Below are 20092 nucleotides of genomic sequence, written 5' to 3'. Positions count from 1 at the left end.
TTTCTCAAATTTATGTAGCTGTTTGTTTTGCCATACAATCAACCAAATGTAAATCTTTGTCTCCCATCCCACTGATGCAAACAAGAACGTCGCCAGATCTCCTAGATCCTGCCAACACCATGGCCCCGTGTATTGCATGAGCGCACTCTAACGCAGGTATTATTCCTTCGAGCTGACATGTCAAATGAAAACTTTGTAACGCTTCTTCATCTGTGGCATGGACAAACTCGGCCCTTCCGATATCTTTCCAAAAGCTAAGCTCGGGGCCAACGCCGGGGTAGTCCAAACCAGCAGCGACTGAGTAGCTTGGCATAATCTGGCCATTGACATCCTGCAAAACATAGGACATCGCGCCATGGAATACGCCTTTGCTTCCTTTGGACAACGTCGCGCTATGCTGAGTCGTGCGAATGCCTTGACCTGCAGCCTCGACACCAACTAGCCGCACTGTGGTATTGTCAAAGAAGGGGTAAAATGCCCCAATGGCGTTAGCACCGGCACCGACACAGGCAACGACCGCATCCGGAAGTCTTCCTGTCTTTTCTATGATTCCCTCTTTTGCTTCCTTTCCAATGACCGACTGAAATGTTCGGACCATCAGCGGAATGGGATAGGGGCCAGTGGGTGCGCCAGCCAGGTAGAATGACGTGTCTCCATCAGAGGAAAATGCGCGGAGTGCCTCCGTCATAGCATCACGAACTGTTTTGGTGCCTACATTAACGATTACGATCCGAGCTCCAAGGGCCGACATCTTGAGTATGTTAGAATGTTGTCTGGCCTCGTCATTCTAGATATATTAGCTTTCAGCCAACGACATGAGAGGCGAGCCACTTACCGCACCAACAAAAACAACGCATTCTAAACCAAACTTAGCGCATACTGCAGCCGCAGCCACACCGTGCTGGCCAGCTCCAGTCTCTGTGATGATCTTCTTTTTGCCCATCCTTCTTGCAAGGAGAACTTGGCCCAAAACATTGTTGATTTTGTAAGAACCTGTGTGGTTCAAGTCTTCCCGGATGAACCATATATTCGCGCCGCCTACATACTCGGTCAACCGTTCAGCAAGATAAACTCGACCAGGTCGGCCGGTGTAGTCATAATAGGACCGATACTCATCCCAAAAGGCTGGGTCGTTGACTTCTTTGAAAAACGCGACCTCTAACCTCTCCAGGTGCGCTATAAGCCCCTCCGGAACATACTGACCCCCATGGTCCCCGAATCGCCTGGATCGTGAATCACTCCCGTTCACAGTTGTGGCTCCCAGATCTATCTCACCGGTGAAACGATCTGGAGCCACATATTGGCATTTAAGAGGAGAACAAGCCATCGCTGCCGGCTTTCCAACATAGATAGGCTCCTGTTGGTTTCACTTTATTAGCACAATCGCTGCAGTCTGGAAAACCCCGAATGTTACCATTTGTTTTTGAAAAACGCTCTATGCAGGCTTTGCCATTCCAACTTCAGTTGCCAAGTATCAAAACGGTAGTCGACAGCGAATGCGTCACGAGGAATCACACTTTGGGCAGCAAGATACTGTACTGGATGTAAGGTCAAACAAGATATAAGACACTCTACAGCATGTACAACCAGAGCGAGAATTAAAGTATGGTGCATTAATCTGTTCCTCTTTTGCACAAGCTTGCAGTGTTTAGGAGAGCCAGAACCTGCTGTTATGTTTGTTTCAAACGTCTGTCATTGGCTGTGGTTGCCTGTTTGCAAACACAATGTGGAGTCAATGTAGCTTATGACAGTGCGAGTGGTATTTTAAGTTGAGGGTGTACTTGATTACACTCATTTTGGCTGTGAACAGGGCCATTCTCCCTACTCATCAATACGTAGTACACAGTGCTAAACTCTTCAATCAGAGCTTTTGTGGGGCAAATCAAGAGAACTGAAGTGTGTTTCCAAGTGGAAAAGATAGTATGCTCTGGAACGCCGCTTTATGATTTTTCGGATGTTTAAGGTACACCTGGAAGTGCTTGTCGTGGCGCCATAAGTCTCCATTTTGCTTTCGACTTGATATTATGGGTGGGTGAGCTGTTGCAAAAGCCATTTCTGGAGATTGGTAAACAAAACTTTAAAAAGTGAAGCCTCATCATTTTCTTCTTCACCACAAACAAGATCCAACAACATGATGTTCTTTCCCAGAATAAAGTCAAACACATCTCTGCTCCTTATCTTGGAGTTCTGCGGCGCCCTTGTGCGTGGAGCCATTGCCCACACTTTCTCTGAAAGAGGCATTTCGAGCCGATCCCAAGGGTTTTTGTCTTCGTGTGTCGACTGGGGCGTGCTGACGAACGAGAAGGAGGAGAAGTACAAGTTGGCCGCTTACTGCCGAACAACATCCGGCGTCTGGCATTGGTCGATTTTGGATATGCGAAACTGTCTTGTTAATAATCATGGTGCTCTCGCTGCGCAAGACAAGTGAGCCACACTACCTATTCATATTGCTTCTGGTTCTGATTCCTACAGTGGACAGTTCTCTAGCACGTGCGGCTCCTGTTTGACTGATAATTCTACGTCGTCATGGGCAAATTATGCGTGCAGCTGTGAGATATCTCCTGGGGAGGGACGTCACACTGCACATGGCATTGATCTTAGTATAACCACAAACTTCAAGACAAAAGATAAGAGCTAATGGCTTGTAGATAAAGTTGTCGGAAACGACGACGGAAAGCTGTATTGCGGCATTAACAAAAAGTTTTACGGCGACTTCTTGAATGTGGATCAAGTAACTTGGTCAGGGCTTGACATTGCCATTAAGGACTCATCCAGCAACAAGCAATAGGTCAGAAAGCGTGCGCTGATAAAGCTATCTTGCGAGAAGGCCTATTACCACAAAATTTGCGGCTGCCCTCTTTGTTGAGCCGGAGGAGTGGTGGCTTATACAAAATGGGGCAGGACCACGTCACTATTTCGGCAACGAGGGCATAGAACATAACGAAGGCAGACATCAGAATGTTAAACGAGCTGTAATTAGTGTGAATCTATTTGTTGCACAGGAGTCTCTTGATTCTTGTCCCCTAGCTTTCCCAATATTCGTACCGTATCGGAAATAGTTACTCTTAAACAAGCAAATCTAGCTAGCGACTGCGGCCACTTTTAATTCACCACGTGAGGCAGTTGTCAAAAACAGTGACGCTGCATCGTCGAGAAAGCATGCACGCCAACTATGTGACTCCTTATCATGGAAAGAGGCCAACATACTGGCTCAACTACGGACGGGGATCGCCAGCCTCTACTAGGACCTGCGCCAGGTTGTGACGGCCGCCCTGGATCAATGTGCATGTGAACAAAGATCGTCGAGCATTTTTCTCTTCCACCTAATCGCCAGCACAAAGTGCATCGATACTCCAAAGAACTAAGTCCGCGTATTGATGTTACAAGGAAAACAATGAAGTTGTACAAGGCAACGGGACGACTTGATATGCAGAACATGTAATGGCGAGATGTCAGGGGTATTAACGGCACAGAGTGAAGAGATCAGAAAGTAGGGGTTGCGATGGTGACTGCATTCATCACTTGGCCCCTCAACCCCTTGTGGGATCGAGAGCCCTTCTTTATAGGCCCTGTCGTCCACCGGCTGGGCACTGGTTACTGTAGTATCTTACCGCCCGTGTTCTCCCTATCCTTGGTCCCACTTTAAAACCGCCGACTCCGAACCTAATTTCCGATCCTAACTTCCGGATGTGGATCTCACCGATCCGTGTGTGACACGAGACGAAAAGGACGCACCATCACATATTCCATACTAACCACCTGCTAAGCCCGTACGCAATCTCGTGTCATCGACAGCCAACCTTGGCCCTGAAAATCAAATGACTTTCCGGCAGACACTTTTGCTTCTTTCAAACTTTCAGAAGCTAACCAAAAGAAGAAACATCCACGTCATGCTAAACATTCATCCGTTTATCGTTTTCATTGACATGTTCTGAATATCAAGTCGCAAGCTGTGCGATCATTATTTGTGCTAAGAACGTTGTATCCTTAATCTGGGAATTGCTATCTTGGGTCGAGGGGCTAAACTTGTGTATGCAGCAAATTCTTTTTCCATCATCGCCCTGCCCGCCTTCAGGTGATACGTTTCGATCAGTAAGTTGCTAGTAGCCTGCAATCGATCGTCCACCTGGTCTGCCACTAATAAACAACAAATACCGTTTGCCTTTCTGAGATACCCTAATAGAGGATCCTGGTCATTCTTCAGCCGCGACTGTAAATTGGAAATAAATTTCTGCTGTTCAGTAGTTTTTTGAAGGTTGGACTTCTTTGCCAAAACACACAGCAACGTAAATTTGGTTAATCCCTTGTCCAGAACATTACCCAACTGGCAAATGTCGTGCCAGAACTTGAAATCTTTAAGCGAGCTTTTCATTTCTTTTCGATCTTTCGCATCAAATAAAGTCTTATCGAGATTATGATTTTCATCATCTAGTTGTGTCATTTTTTCGTAGAATAACACACCGTTATATCGACGGTAGAACTCGCTTTGTGAACCATTCCTGATTGAGGACCATATGGTTGCAAGTTCAGAGTTACTTGTTAGCCGAGAACCCTTGTAGAAGGCTACTGCCTCGCTGAGGAGGTCAAGAATGGTTCGGCATTCCTGAGACATGCTCGCTGGCAGAGTGGCCAGCTGTCTAGAAGTCCTGCTTGTGATTGAGACATTGGGGATGGCAGCCTTTGCGGCTCTCTTCCAGGATCCGGACAAATCACCAATTGGTGATAGACTTTTCGCATGGACCGTTGTTGAACCTGTGACCAGCTCGCCAGGGTTTAAGCTTGGCTTGGCAGCAGACAAGTCCTGGCCGACCTCTACTGGGCCTATTTCTGCTGTAGAACTAAAGTCTGAACGACACGGGGAGGGAGTTTTGAAGGCTTCGCGGAAATAACAAGCATCTTGTTCGTTACGAATTTGCAGTAGTCTTTCGACATCTTCGTCACTTGCATCTAGCCTTCCCGTTGCAAGTTTAACCAAAATTTGGCTTCGAAGATTACGGATGTATGCCGCATCGCTTCGGCGTACAGGCGCCTTACCATCTATAAGTATTTGAATGGCAAGGAGCATTAGAACTCCTGAATCTTGATCCCGTACCGGTTCAGGAAAGCCACAACCATGGACAACTAGTTTTGAAAATGAATCGGAGAGCCACCTTTGTATCTTATCCGCTGCGTCGCATTTCTGGCCCGGATTGTAGAGGTGGATACAGTCTGGATACAGAACTGCCGCGAACCAGAGGTCCTCAATTTGTATTGGTAGGAATGTTGTTATGGCACCTCCCTTAATAACATCAAGATTTATTTCAGTACTGAAAATGATTGGTCGATGGAACTGGCATGACGACGGAGCAGAGAGCTCTAGGAGATCTAAGTAAGCAGTAACAACACCGACATCAAGAGGGCCGTTCTCAGCCAGTTGTTGGAGCGATAGTCCGTCGTTTGTTGTGTTTAAAGAGGTAGCTACAATGTTCATATAATCGGTCCATCGACGATCGGCGGGTTGCTCAGAATCTTCAAATTCTGAAAACCAGTCTTTTTGCGGAAATTCGAAACCTCCTGTTCCCGTATTGGACATTGAAAACTGCGGGTAACGACTTTTAATAACCCTCAACGCATTTTCTAGCATAAGTAGAGATTGGGATGAGAATGGATGTAAACAAAGATCGCGGAAGAAATCGTAATCATACATTTCTGTTGAAGATAAAAGCTATTTTAGCAAGGTGTTGCACAATGGTGGGTGTACTCATTTTATAGTCCTGCTTTGTCTGTCGAGCAGCCAGATCCGGCTCATAGGATCTTTTTTCGAGCCTCCTAACCCTGCTAGGTTGAACTTATGTAACTCTGGATGCTTGAAGATCAGGGCAAAAGACAAAGTGGTTTGGGATTCACGTCCACAAATGGAGCTATGAATGTGTGGACTAAGCAACCATAGATGTTGTCTACAGTACTGTACTGTATGTATAAGCCTTTGGTTCTGCTTCTTTACCGCATTCCACTGTATCCTTTGGAAAATTATACATGTACTGTACTTACAGAACACTTTAAATCGCGAGATAAAAAATCAACAAGAGAATCAAAAAACAATGCATTCAACCGCTTCAACTGTCACCAAGAATCAAACAAAGTCGATTAGGCAGCAGGACCGACCAACTTCACCCAAGCCAATAAAATCGCGAAATAATACGCAACCGCCACCAAAATACATATCAGAGACACCTCCGGAGTTCTCCTTAGAGCCATTCGACGTTGCTACGGTATGGGCCCTGTCCATGTCGCCGTAGAGCCAGATCGATGAGTACGATTGGCGGGAAAGGGGATTTGACACATAGCCCAGCCGCTTATTATGAGACGCAAGGACAGGTTGAAACAACATTTCCGAATAGGCTTAGGTATTCGGAGATTGACTCTGTAATGTTGGTTGTAAATTACTGAGAAAGCTGAGGATATCCGGCACTTTTTTAGAAGAGCACAGACAGTAGGCCATGTTAGCCATCGGGTGCTATGAACAATGCTTCTTAAAACCAGTGGTCCCTAAGTTGCATTAACACGCATTTGAAGGAGAGAATTGCTTGCTTAATCGCGAAGTCTGACCGAGTAGAGATTGACATGCCCATCAGAGCCAAGAGTGGGAACCATGTGATTCCTCTCACTGATACGTGCAGAAAAAGAAGTGACTAGGCTGCATGCGAGGCGATGGGGTGGATGGGAGCTGCTACACTGTGTGGCAGCTATCAACGTATAAAAAGGTGATGACACGCCCTTCCCCAGTCTACAATCCGCGTTACCAACTGAATCTACTTTTTATCCCTACCTATCTTCATTGCAGGAAACCATGCCATCGCCACGTACGCCGGTCCAGAACCTTCCTTCATCGTTCAAAGTTGTTGAACAAGAGCGTCTGTGGGAAAGTCAGTGTCCGTCGCTTGGATTCGATGCATCAAAAACCTCATGGCTTAATGATTCATTTACTGCTGTACCTGAGCCTGAGTCTTGTGGAAAAACCACCGAAATCTGTAGGCAAGTAAGCAATAAGGTGGTCCAAGAAGAATTATCGTCGCCTGCAGACATGCCAGTCCCTCATGGCATATCACATATGAATTTCTCATCACTTGAGAAGTGGTCTAACGGTCTCCTCTCATCATCTTTGGCTCTTCAGAAAATGATGTTTGACGATATACCGCTGAACTTTGAAGAGCTCCAGGATATGGCTGCCAGTTGTTATTCTCCATACTACAGTTCGCCACTTGCTGATAAACCGTTAATGAGGTATATACATGTCTCTTTTCTATCAACAGAACCTAACGTCACTAGTGTAGATTGGACTGGCAATGGTCCAGATCCCAGCTGGAAGATTATACCAGGTCGAGACACCACGTTCTACGACCAAGATCTTTTCTCCTATCTGCCACCAGTACCGGCGTATCTCGATAACGCACCAGAGGACGTCGTCAGCCATTCCGCGCTAACATGTTTCACCGACCTTCCTTACGCAGGCAAAGATCACACGGAGGGGGAGGTGTATGAGTCTGAGTTTCCCCATCAGTCTTTTATCCCTAAACAAGTAAGGTTTGATTGTGAAGGCCAGAGCTTTGCGCAAATAGACTGGCCGCAGTGCCCAAGCTACTTGAACGAAAGCCCCTACGATATAAACGACTTCAAATAGAAGTCGGCAGGTCTATAGAATGCTTAGAAATTCAGTAGTATAGGAAAAAATGTTTGTTATTACCAAGGGAACTTCAAGCATCATGCATCGTTGATTGAGGATGGAATGAAAACATTGTTTCAAGTCCAGACTCCCTCAGGTCCAAGAATTGATCAACGGCACCTGGCGTGGAGTAGTGCACAAACCTTATTGAAAGTACTGGTAGTCACAATCCAAACAAGTCCACTATAACTGGGAATGAGCCCTATACTGTGTTACAGTATTATGTGATATGACTTAATAGGGGTATTTGCTATATACTTTTGAATACCTTTAGCGGTAGGTAATCGCTGCTAGATTGCTGCTGACTTAGAGCCAATTCTGGATTATTTTCGACTATGTCAGGTAGATCTGAGTACCGAACAGGCTCCACTCTGATTTAATAGAGAAAGTGTTCGAATTCAAAGAGGAAGATGGATTTGCACATAAGTGTACATCCTAGTACTGTATCCTAGTATGGTTAGGAAATGTATGTATTGAGTTCCATAGTATTCCATAGTAGTATGTACCTTGTTTTGGCCCATTATCGAGCTGCATTAGCTAGCAGCCTAGGGAAAGGCCTGAGAAGATTGAGACCTTAGAGAAAATAGGCGGATATCGTTATATCATCATTTAGAGGTACTGTAGGTTTCCCCTCGTATAGTCATGCTAGAAGCAACCTCTGGTCTTGCAGCCATTCTCGGCTAAATATAGTTAGACTCTGTGACGAACGCCTTCCTATGTATGTACTAAGTCCATAATATGAACAAACACTGTATAGACATACCTATAGTATGTATGTAACAAGGATTGCATACGTACGTCTAGCTCTCCGATAACTTACAGTATGACTCCTTTTTGATTTCGGATACTGTACTGTAATGAAGTTGCAGTATGTACGAGGTTTAGCACAAAACAATCATTGCTTTTACGTAGTAGAAACGTGAAGCCACATTTGGCTCTTCACTTGCCCTCCAAAATACGTTGAAGACGACGTGAAAGAGCCATAATTGGATTTAACATGCCTCTCACAGCACAAACCATGGTTATCCTATAATGAGATAGGCATCACTCTAGCGTTGGTTAAATTGCGGCTGGTTTTGGCTCTTCCGGTACGTACCATAGTAATTAGGTTTTCATTGGAAGGACCCTTGTCCCTCCAGCTATTGTACAACAGGCATACCCTAGTAGACGCCGATAGGGCAAGGCAGGCATTACACATGACTAAGTAGCACGCAATACGTGAAAAAACAGAATACATGGTTCAAGGTTAGACAGGTGTGTTCTCGAGTCATGCACGCGATAGATGACAACAGGGAATCAGGTCATACCAGATGCTGTTGTTATCATATGACTCGCTTTCGCTTAGATGACTGGTTGGCCCGTGGTTTACTTGTGTTGCTGGTCGATATCTCCATCCCAATCTTTCTTCTAAGTTTGTGGACTTTCTCACTCGTCGGCTGGACGGCCCAAATAGATTTAAGACGTCCCCTGATATCGATAGATTATTATACTAGGTATATGTAGAAAGAGGTTTATTATATTGGAGTCTCAGTAGCTCTCGTCGTCCTCGTCATCTTCAGTGTTCTCGTCGTCCTCGTCAACAAACGATTCAGAGCTTTCACTTGAAAATTCTTCACTATATGTAATATCCGACCCTAAACTGGAGTTTGATTCTGAACTTGGGGTTCCTATTTGATCTTGTTCAGGTGACTCGCCATCCAATTCAAAGACAGATAAATTATCCGAACTCGACTCTCTCTCACTCGATAGTCCATTGGACGACTCTGAAGCACCAAGAGGTGCCTGTTTAAGGAGGCTACGTGCCCAAAACAGCGACCTCTCATGAGAGTTTGGACCCAGAACTCGGCTACAGCAATAGACCTGCAGTAATCGACTTGACGTCGACGCAGGAATAACCCCATAGCTTTGAGGAAGCAAGCCCGGCTCGAAAGATTCATCTGGAGAATGGAGTTTGAATTGCCCAGTCGAGAATCGCAAAGCTTGTTCCAGTACTTTCACACTGATATGAGGTTGGCTGAAATCATGGTCGAAGATCTTTTCGAGCTCATAAAGGAGATCTATCTCCTGCCAGTAATCAAGGCTTTCTAATCCGGCCCTGATTTTGAAGCAAGCAAGCAATGCAGCTACTCTCGTCACGAATTCACGCCCGGATATTGGTCCGCGGAGGCAGCTTACCAAGTAGGACATAAAGGTTTCGCCCGTAGCACCATTAACATCTTTCGTTATGTCTTGGAAAGTAGGATACCAAGCCCCGGTTAACTTTCCGTCATGAGGATGGTTTACGGCCAAGCAGACTGCAAGGCAACAACGTTCAGCTTGGGTCACAAGACTGTTCCTGTTTCTTTTGTAAGCATCACATCACTGCTGTCAGCACATCACTTGCCACAAAAGGTGCATTGTAAAAGACCGATACCAAGATGTCGTAAGTAGATTCAGACTATCGAGAAATTAGAGCTGCGCAATCTGCCAAGTTTATATAGTAATCAAAGGGGATCAAAAGTAACCAATCCTTGTTACACAGCTAAAGTATGTCTATTGGTCTAGATGGTATAGGTCAAAACTAGCTTTCAAATATATCATGTTTGCTTTTATGAGGTCTCTTATCGGCCAGATATGGCTATGGCTGTTGTCAGCTGGCACCTTTGGGATAAAGATTGTGCGGAGTACATATCGGAGTTGTCGGAGTGCAGCGTACTTTGTGCAGGGATCAGCCTTGTTTTTCGCACCACCATGCATCGCTCGTCATTCTCTTCTCCACATGGCCCACTATCTATAGAGCAGCAGGCCCCCTTGGTGAAGTCCCTCCCAACGTCTATAAAGAGGAGCGATCCTGTCGCAATTTGAACTCAGTTTGCTAGTAGAAGGCTGGGCATATGACCCCAATGTTCCGCTGCAGACTGGTTTATCCTCACAGCGATGCACATTTCTTTTTTTCTTTTTACCGATTAGGCTAGAAAAGTGGTTTCTCCTGCTAGCCATGATGGTTCCTTCTAAGTTCGTTCCGCAGCAGATGTGGTTTTCTTCCTGCTAGCAATCCATCTTTCATATCAAATAAGTCCGCAGCAGATGTGGTTTTCTTCCTGCTAGCAATCCATCTTTCATATCAAATAAGTCCGCAGCAGATGTGGTTTTCTTCCTGCTAGCAATCCATCTTTCATATCAAATAAGCCCGCAGCAGATGTGGTTTTCTTCCTGCTAGCAATCCATGTTTCATATCAAATAAGTCCGCAGCAGACGTGGTTTCTTCCTGCTCCCTATGCGTTATGCTTCAAAATAAGAAGACAAGCAAGTCCGTAAGAGACAAATCTTTTTCAGTTAATAAAAAGTACCCAATGTACTAGTTACAGTCACGCTAAATGTGAGGTGCAACAACCTATCTGATTAAACAGAAGGCTATCATAAGATAACGATTCATTTACCCCATCTGCCATTGCCACGTTAACTTCTCTTGTTGACCTCTCTCTGTCTTTGATTCCTTTTCTTTTCTATTTAGTGCTTGGGTTGATCCATTTAGCTTAGAGAGCTTCCAATACTCCCCTTGCCTTTGCTTAAAGATAGAGGCTGTAGGTTGGAGACTGGAACGTGCATTCATACTAGACAAGCTGTGTATCGCTCGCCCGGTACAATCCAGACCCTTTATGGATTATTAGCTTACCTTTTCCTTCCCAGAGAAGCTACTTTTGGCGTTGGTATATCGGTCTAAAGTCAACACAAAGTGTGTCAATGTATAGAATCATGGCTGATGCTCCAATTTTGGACCGATTGGCACGAAAACGCTCATAAATTAAGGAATAACACGCATAATTCATTCTCTCTCCCAGTGAATACTTTGATATGGCTGCTAGTCAGACTTCCAGTATATATTCTGATACCTTCGAACTCGATGACTTACTTTGTAGAATTTCCAAGCAGGCTGATGATCAGAATGAGACTACAATTCGGGCACTATACCAGGAAAGAGATTTCTTACAGAAGAACATCAATGTTTTACAACAATCTTGTAGGGCGGCTTACAAGATTATAAACTATTTGCGCCAGCTTGTAGCGCAGTTGGAGCAGTTGCTGGATGATGCTAGCTCCTTAATGGCTAAGGAGAAGAACGACTATTTAGCCAACTGTACAGCATTTTAGTAGCCTTTTGATGAATTCAAGAGGTTTAGTTTCATACGTCGTAGTTTATGATACAGAACCAACTACAGTAACACACCACCCACCTAAGCATTACTCACAAGGGATTGGGCAGATGATTCTTTGACCATGAGACTGTAAAGAGCCAATTCAGGCTGCGAAGCGCACCAAAACTATAAGAATGTGGCCTTTTCCCCAAGAATACATAGTCTGATCACAATACAGTAACCAACCACAACCAGGATGGACCTTTGTAAACATACCGGTTGGCTGCGCTTATCAACCAAAGACAGAGCATACGTACTCGAGATTTCTGACCGTGCTCAGCGACTGCTGGACAGTCTGCCACGACCGGATAATCAGTTTCCCGGCGTGATCCACTTAATAGGAAATGAGACCAAAAGGCTTGCAATGAAGAGGTTGGGCGTGGAAATCGCCAGGCCTAACACTAGTAGAGGTCATGGCGAAATACATCTCTCGTTATCTGCAGATACTGTGGCGAGCGACAGACCCGTCGTCGTTGCCGACAGCGATATCCCGTTACATAACCGTCTCGGCCGACCCAGAAAGCCGCCGCTCTGTCATGAGATAACAGCCCGGCCGCTGCTCCAGCCGCTTAAGAACGCTAGCTCTTCGAAGGTGGAATGCATTGCCGATCGCGCCTATACCCGTATGCTACTTCCATTCGCAGACGTGATTTGCTTCTTTGCTGGCGATGTGGGCGGTCTACCAAGGGTCGCGCACCGTTTGGCGGCATGGTTAGATCTGGGAAAGCAATCAACATCGGCTGTGTGCCCCTGGCTTGTGATTATTGTCGAAAGCGGCGAAGAAAACGTTGCCCGGCAGACCTTGCTGAAAAGTCTCCGTACTATGACTAGTATTGACGTTTTGACGCTCTTTCAGGGCATTCGGGTAGTTAGTTTAGCTGGCCTGGCGCCAAAGACGGCGCTGCGTCGAGGCTGTCCGTCCGCGCGATGGGATACATTCAGAAACGAGCTTTTATACATGGTCGAGACAAAAAGAGTTGAGAGATTACAGGCAAGTTGCCTTTTTTCGGCTACACATCTTGCTGCTTTTCTACGCCACGCGGCCGAAAGGCTGGGAGATGTAACCTCCCCGCCCCTCGATTTCCTTGGCGCAGCTCGAATAGAAAATCCCGTCGCAGGGGACCTGGAACATCACCTGGCGAATTTCCTCCGGGAATTTCGATCTCTCGAATCGCTAAGGGCTTTTGCAGTTCCGGTTATTGCTTCGACTTTCCTCCTTGACCAGTATCCTCCTGGGATGCACCGTAAGCAATGGAGCTGACAGAGATGGATGTCTATTCTAAACATGCTTACAGACTTTGACCCCCGTGACGTGTTTCAGTCGTTGTATAGGGACGCCTGCTATAACATATGTGGGGCTGTAGTGCTCGCACACGAGGGTTCGACCGAGATGGTATTGCCCTCACAGTTTGTTAAGCTGATCGAAACGGAGATGACGCGTAGGTTCAGACGGTTGAAGGTGGGCGAGTCGGCTGCGTCGGTTCATCGGCATCTTCTCGCTCAGTTTGGAGACGAGTGGGCTCGTTTCCAATCAGAGAAGACGTGCTACCATTGCCTGTCACGCCGACCACAAGTCTTCCCCCCTTGCGGCCATGGCTGGTGCAGAAACTGTGTCTCTGTGTTTGGCACGCCCAGCCCGGATAATGAATGGGCTGTTGAAATTGATGGCTGTCTTCTATGTAGGAAAGAATGGCGGATGCTTTTTCAGCTAAAGCCGGACACGGCAACGGTTCGAGTGCTCTGCCTTGACGGCGGCGGCACGAGAGGCAAGTATCCTTTGAAGTTGCTAAAACAGCTGCAAGATAGGATTAATCTGCCCAATTTCCCCGTTCAGCAGCACTTCGACATAGTATATGGAACGAGTTCGGGTAAGTTCGGGTTCCTTCTATAGCACGGATACTAGTATGCTCTGACTATTGTTTGAATAGGAGCTACTATATCAGCGCCGGTGCACTGTGCCTCAATGGCTGGACCATCGAAGAGTGTATTGCCTCTTTCGAGTCTTTGGCAAGCCAAGCGTTTACGCCCCGCCACCTGCCAGCCGTGCCTGTTGTGCGTCCGCTTCTCGAGCTGGTAATGTGTCTGCCCCTTGTGCCCACTTTTGTCCGTCTTGCAGCTCTGGTACTTCTTGATAGCCGTTACCCGTCTCGGCACATCGAGAAGGCTTTGCGGAGTGTTTTCGGCCTAGATAAAAGCATTGTAGACTATTCCGCCGCGAACGCCATGGGGACGATGGTCGGCATGACAACTGCAACTATCCAAGATGCGAGCGCTTGCGTCTTCACCAACTACAACGGAGTAGGGGTGCGAGATGATAATCGAGGTCTCGATCAGGTTCCATCCCCAATTCGTCCATGTTATAGCTCTGACGATTTGGGTATGGCAGACTACCGCGTTCTCATGCCGGAAAATGGGGCTCGAAACATCCCCATTTGGGAAATGTAGGGAGCCTTTTGCCTTTTCGTTCCATCCGCACACTAAAATGTCACAGTATCCGATGCGCAACAGCAGCGCCATAGTAAGCTCTATTTAACCGATATTAATTTATTTTTGTTTTGTCGATTTATCTATTGTCTCTCTAGTTACTTTACGCCATGGCACATTAGGGGAGTTGGTAAACTCCAAGACGGCGGCCTAGTCGCCAACAACCCATCCTCTATCGCCTTGCAAGAAGCCGCTGCCCTATACCCCAATGCCCCGGATCCCAGCATTCTCGTTTCCCTCGGGACTGGGTCCTCGGCTCAATGTAATGAGTCACATGTGTCCGAATCGCGATGGCCGTGGAGAGACTGCTTCCCAATACGGCTTTTCCGAGCGTTATGGAACCTTGGTAGCACTAGGAGGACTTGGCAGCAAGTGATAACCCATAAGAAGGTAGGACATGCGGGAGAGTTCTTCTGCTTCGACGTCGAGTTTGCCGGTGAGGAGCCGCCGCTAGATGATTTGTCCTGTCTGGAAGACGATGACGAGAACGACAGAGGCACCATCATAGGACTGCCTGAGTTGGAGCGCTTAGTACTGTGCATGCGGGCGGAGCTGTTTGTGTTCGAGTTATGCCCCGTACGGCCGTTCCGCTTTGTTAACGGCGAGTATGAGTGCCTTGGTTACATACGGTGTCGGCTGGAAGCAGGATCCGACACACTGCACGAGTTCATGTCGCAGCTAGGCCAAAGTTTTGCTTCGTTCCGTGTCGGAGACCGTGCCCTAGCTGGCGGGTTTCCAAAACATCCACTTCTAGACGATGACGGCAAGTTTTGCAAGGAAGTTCGGTTTCGGGTGGCAAGCCGAGAGCAGCCAGTGGGTATTTCTCTTTGGGAAAGTTCCCGGGAAGGCTGCAGCATCAGCGGCTCGCCTTTCAACCTCCAGCGCCTGGTACGTGAGCAGAAGCTGGATGCAAGCTTCGGCACCGCCGATCATCGCAAGAGGAGGAGGGAGGGCAAAGAAGAAGCTAGCGGGCGACACAAGCGCCAGAGACGGTAGGTACATCTTGCGTTTTGACTTCTTCGATGTATCCTGTCGCTTTAGCGCAGGGAGTACAATAGTACAGATTGTAGCCTATTTGTACCATATTAAGAGACAACGCATCGTCTGTTGACATGGCATCCGCGAGCATCGCACATTTCAGACAGCGGATCGTAATCGCTCTAGCCGCAGACATTATTAGTATAACAAAGGGGTGTGATGAGGAATAAGGGTCAGTAGATAGTATATCGTTTAGGGCTCTTTTGGAAACCTGGACGAAGATGAACGTGTGTTAAACGTTGGGGGAGGAAGAGTGATACCATTTATATAGGTTTCTGAGGATATCAAACTCTTTGGGGCGGGGCGTGTGAGAGAGGCATCGATTAACAGGAGAACGAATGAAAATCAAAAACCCCCAAATGAATTGCATATTCGCCTATGGAGTTTTAAGCTGCGTACAACTTAACCAAGCCAGGGTACCACAGATAACTCATAGCAAGGCATCTAATTGCATAGAAGCATGGTAGTAAATTCGTTCAAACCAGCCATATGACGAAGGTATATCATTTTTACGCCCCTTGATTTGTTGATTGCTATTGCTAGCTGTTACGACCCGGTCAGGGCAACCGACTGTGACACAAAGCAAAACCTTCGATTATGTCGCTGCGTTATGATCACCAGTTCTGCACTGTGTAGCTATGCAGGCCAGAATTCCGGTTAGTTGGGCCGTAATACTAGCCATAGGGAAGGCTAAGTAACCAATAACGTCAACTAATACTTCAGCTCCAGATTAAAAGGCTACTAGAGTATAGCTCTGCTTCTAGATGCTTCTAACATAGTCACAGAGCAAACAATAGCGCCGTGTTTGAGCTCTGTGTGATGCATGTTACAGTCAGAAATAGCACATATAGCAACAGCAAAGGATTCATTACTAAGAACGCCCTAACATATGGATAAATACAAACATAAGGCAGATTGCTGATGAAATATGCATAAGGCTAGCTCGTGCTGGAAGACCGGTCAGAGCTGATTTAGTCACCTATTGATAGTTGTAAGGCTTGCTAGCTGGTAGATTGAAGAGCAGGGATAATATCTCTCAGCGTACGCCTAGGCTAAAGGCAAGTAACTTTGAGTCTGCTAAAGACGGCAATGCTACCAGTTAGCCCCCCAAAGAGAGGTGACACAAGCATATTCGAATGCTTGAGATGACAAGCGGCAAGCCGAGTGCTAGGTGTTTACGTGGAGACTATTGAGGTGGATCTTCTGCGAGCACACTTGACTTTACGCAGTCAAGTCGCAGGCTATTCAGTACGTACCTGGACGAGGCCGAGCATGGGTTTAGACGAACCATATGGGGCCGAAACTATGCTTACTGATTTGCTAGACTTAATCCACTTGGCTTTGGCTCTCGCTTGATCTGCTTTTGGCGTTAGAGACAATACGTGACAGTTGAACGTTGGCGAGCATGACTGGACTAGGGGGCAAATAAAAGTCATGACTCGCGCTGGAAAGCCCCATTACCATACGTGGGGAACGCCTCCATCGTTTGACAACAGTAATGGCTCGTGAAATGAACGCTGTCGGACCCTTGACTGTGCATTCCGTCCCCACTACACTGTCTGCATGGCATTGGCCCTCCAATCTGCTGTGGTTGTCCGCATGGGTTCCTCGTCACGTGCCGTTCAGAACAGGGCATCTTCGGACGGCAAATAAGGAGTCGGAAACTAAAGCCAGTTCACGCCCCCTCCTGTCACCGGTCACCACATTCGTGCGTGACCAATACTACTAGCCAGCGATTACGTTCCACAAAACTCTCAAGTCAAAGTCACTAGCCTGTCCTGCTTGTCTCAAAATTTGGTCTTTTTATTATTTTTTATGGAGAAAATAATCACATATGTTTTCTGACTTTAGTACGGCCATCTAGCCAGCCGTAAGACTCTTTACTATCGGCCTTTACCCATTTTTCTTAATCAGGCAAAGAATGCGGCTGCAGGTTGGCAACTACATCTGGAGCCTTAAACTGCTTTTACAAGAGTCCAAGTGGAGTTGCATCACTAGCTATCTCAGCCGAAGTATTGCCGATAACGCCGCTCTACCTCGGCAAACGGATAGCCGAGTCCAGGGATGGATAACGCCCGTTTCGAACTTTTTGTTGGAAAGACACATATCGCCCTCCCGACAAAGCCTGGGATTCCAAGTCTCGCCGACAGTATGTCGTCGCCCATCCGCCCGGTAGCCGGACGCTGTCACGGGCCTAGACGTTAATCGGAGCTTGGTGTATCAAGCTTCTGGCCTTTGACCTAAAATTCCGATTGCACGAAGAGGCTGTAGTTTAGAGATATCCATGGCTTAGTTGGGTTTAGCAGTATGAACTCATATCTCCGCAAAAGCTGGACTATGTATCAGCAAACAACAGCTTCTGCTGTGTAAACGTGATCGCAACGCACCTCGACGAATACCTTTTGCAGTTCCATCATCGCTACGTTACGTCCCAGACACTTCCCCTTGCCATGGCCGAAAATGAGCTCTAGCGTGCCTTCCATTAGTCTCAGGTGCTCCGCTTTCGCCTCAAGCCATCGTTCCGGCCGGAACTCTTCGGCATCCGGTCCCCACAAGTCAGTGTTGTGGAAGATCCCCCATGCTCCATACCCGATACGGGTGCCCTCTGGTAGGTAGACACCTTTGAAAGTATCCCCGCCCTTGGGGACTTCCTTGGACATCTGTCCGACGACGGGCGGAAAGATACGGAGTCCTTCCTTGATAGTGGCTTGTAGGTATGGCATCTTGCGCGCTTCCGCCTCTGTAACAACGGGCCATGAGGGTTTGGTCGACCTAATTTCGTCGCGAAGGCCGGTCGTGACTCTAGGGTTAGTGATAACGTAGAGGAATGTGGCGCGGATAGCTGTCGCTGTTGTGTCAGACCCAGCGAGGCTGTTTACATGTATTTTAGTATAGAAGCTACCCTTGACGGGGTTTTGGGAGCATATACATCTGCATGAGAAGTTCCGACGAAGCTTCTTCCTTAGTCAGACCGTGCTTGATAAAAGAGCCAAGCATGTCATTTTTGATCTTCCTGTCCGGACCGAAACGTTCGGCCACAACTTCCCTTGCAATCCTATTATTAGAAGATCCGCAACCGTTAGCTCAGGTCCGTCATAAAAGCTAAGAACATGGCACAGGTAGAATGTCTTTGCTAAGCTATCCCCAGTGATGTTTAATTTGGAGAGAAAGAAAAACTCAAACCTGATCATCTTCCCCAATCCAATCGCATCCGTTTCAGATGGAAGGAGGCGTCTGAAGAGTGGTGACGACAAGAGTGCCAGCAGCCAAGGCAAAATAGCCGTTAAAACGACATTCGGCATGTTCTTCTCTGTCGTGCGGATGTATTCGTGGACGTCAGAGTCAGTAGCAACGTCACCGAACGGCTTGCCAAAGGCGATATCCGAGATGATGTCAAGGGTGAGATACTGCGCCTTCAGACCGAAATCGAAGGGCTTGTTTTGGGAACTGTATTTGTCAATCAAATCCATGAGCCGAAGAATGTTCTCGTCAATCTTGGCTTCGAGGTTTTCGACTTCCTTGCCCGAGTACTGCGGAAGTCTGGTTAGAGCCATGTTTAAAGAGGCTCAGGCGCGAGTTGACTCACTCCAGCAGCCATCTGCAACCGAAGCCGCGAATGTACCTGCTCGTTTCTTGTGGATAAAACGTTGTCTTTGCCGGGGTCGAGTCTCATGGCGTCGTACCAACTCGAACGCTTGTATTTGGAGCGCACAGATAGCATACGCCTCATCAGGTCGGGGTCACTGGTTACAAGGTCATTCGGCCCAACGCGTACAATGGGTCCTGCTAAGTTAGCCTAGCCGCGTACAAACTACCATGCAACACACACCATATCTTTTGTATGCCTCGTAAAGGTCGAGATGCAGCCTTCCGCCATATGTTGCGCGGACGAGCCACCACTTGGAAAATCCCGCACCAGGGGGCCCTCTGATATGCCATAGACGAACATACTGACGAAAGATTGAGTAAATGCTGTAGAGGACGACAACTAAGACAGCGGCGCTCATATAGGCAGAATTATCTAGACCCATACTGTATTTGGGTCCGTCGCTGATGTGTAACCCACTTCTTCTAAGCCTTTGCGTAATGTGTATGCTGGGGAGCGGCGGTGGCCAGTTGCAATATTTTTCGTTGCGTTATTGCCATTATGAAAAGGGCGCCATGGGCTAGGTGAGATTTATAACCAGTGTCTTTCGCGGATAACGTTGGGACAAAGCTACAGTTTGACTCGTAAGCTTTGTAATAGTGAAACGCTCAAGAGCCAAGTTCTAAAAAGGGCTAGAATTAGCTGTTCAAAGACCTTTGCTAGGCCTCTATTTGACGGGAATTGAAACGAAAGCCAGATTTTGATTGGTAGTTAGGAAATTGCGTAGTTGAGGTGATTTACAGATGACTCCTGTGCGGCGAACACAACGTAGTGTCCAATTGTAAGACTAAAAAGAGGGATAAGAATGACTTGGTCTCTTGACCTGCAGACGCCACATAGGATTTGCATAGTATACATTTGCTGCTTGTGTAAAATCATGACAAGTAGAGGAAATAGAAGCCTCTGTAGTAAGGAAAGCCAGCTACTGAAGCATCTGAAGCCTGGCCGCCACTTTGTCCATATCTTCTCGCTGTAGATTAAGATTCCACCCCAACTCTTTCAGCAGCTCAGTTTCAGCATGATTAATAACATTGCAAGTATAAGGAG

The 20092-nt window shown here is 47.0% G+C and overlaps 6 protein-coding genes across 6 annotated transcripts; 3 read left to right on the top strand and 3 right to left on the bottom strand.

Annotated features, from left to right (window-relative positions):
• Positions 1-10: 10 nt before the first annotated feature.
• Positions 11-1327, bottom strand: CTRU02_215513 (Tryptophan synthase; the record flags this gene model as incomplete). The annotated part of the gene is made up of 2 exons (XM_036723784.1): positions 11-787; positions 836-1327. The coding sequence occupies 2 exons, from the start codon at positions 1325-1327 to the stop codon at positions 11-13; spliced, it is 1269 nt and encodes a 422-aa protein (XP_036584467.1).
• Positions 1328-2374: 1047 nt separating this feature from the next.
• CTRU02_215512 (uncharacterized protein) lies at positions 2375-2638 on the top strand (the record flags this gene model as incomplete). The annotated part of the gene is made up of 2 exons (XM_036723785.2): positions 2375-2424; positions 2473-2638. The coding sequence occupies 2 exons, from the start codon at positions 2375-2377 to the stop codon at positions 2636-2638; spliced, it is 216 nt and encodes a 71-aa protein (XP_036584468.2).
• Positions 2639-11536: 8898 nt separating this feature from the next.
• CTRU02_215511 (uncharacterized protein) lies at positions 11537-11833 on the top strand (the record flags this gene model as incomplete). The annotated part of the gene is made up of 1 exon (XM_036723786.1): positions 11537-11833. The coding sequence occupies one exon, from the start codon at positions 11537-11539 to the stop codon at positions 11831-11833; it is 297 nt and encodes a 98-aa protein (XP_036584469.1).
• A 240-nt stretch (positions 11834-12073) lies between these two features.
• On the top strand, positions 12074-15357 carry CTRU02_215510 (uncharacterized protein; the record flags this gene model as incomplete). Its single annotated transcript, XM_070206477.1, has 4 exons — positions 12074-13121; positions 13173-13749; positions 13806-14318; positions 14460-15357. 4 exons carry the CDS (start codon positions 12074-12076, stop codon positions 15355-15357), a joined length of 3036 nt encoding a protein of 1011 aa, XP_070059855.1.
• On the bottom strand, positions 15112-15363 carry CTRU02_215509 (uncharacterized protein; the record flags this gene model as incomplete). The annotated part of the gene is made up of 1 exon (XM_070206476.1): positions 15112-15363. The coding sequence occupies one exon, from the start codon at positions 15361-15363 to the stop codon at positions 15112-15114; it is 252 nt and encodes an 83-aa protein (XP_070059854.1).
• Positions 15364-17639: 2276 nt separating this feature from the next.
• Positions 17640-19430, bottom strand: CTRU02_215508 (cytochrome p450; the record flags this gene model as incomplete). The annotated part of the gene is made up of 6 exons (XM_036723788.2): positions 17640-17729; positions 17787-18270; positions 18329-18454; positions 18583-18929; positions 18986-19182; positions 19229-19430. 6 exons carry the CDS (start codon positions 19428-19430, stop codon positions 17640-17642), a joined length of 1446 nt encoding a protein of 481 aa, XP_036584471.2.
• Positions 19431-20092: the final 662 nt, after the last annotated feature.

This window comes from Colletotrichum truncatum, assembly GCF_014235925.2.
Source record: "Colletotrichum truncatum strain CMES1059 chromosome Unknown Contig_0016, whole genome shotgun sequence".
NCBI lineage: Eukaryota > Fungi > Ascomycota > Sordariomycetes > Glomerellales > Glomerellaceae > Colletotrichum > Colletotrichum truncatum.
Note: the sequence above shows the minus strand (reverse complement) of the source record. Positions and strands in the feature narration are given on the sequence as shown.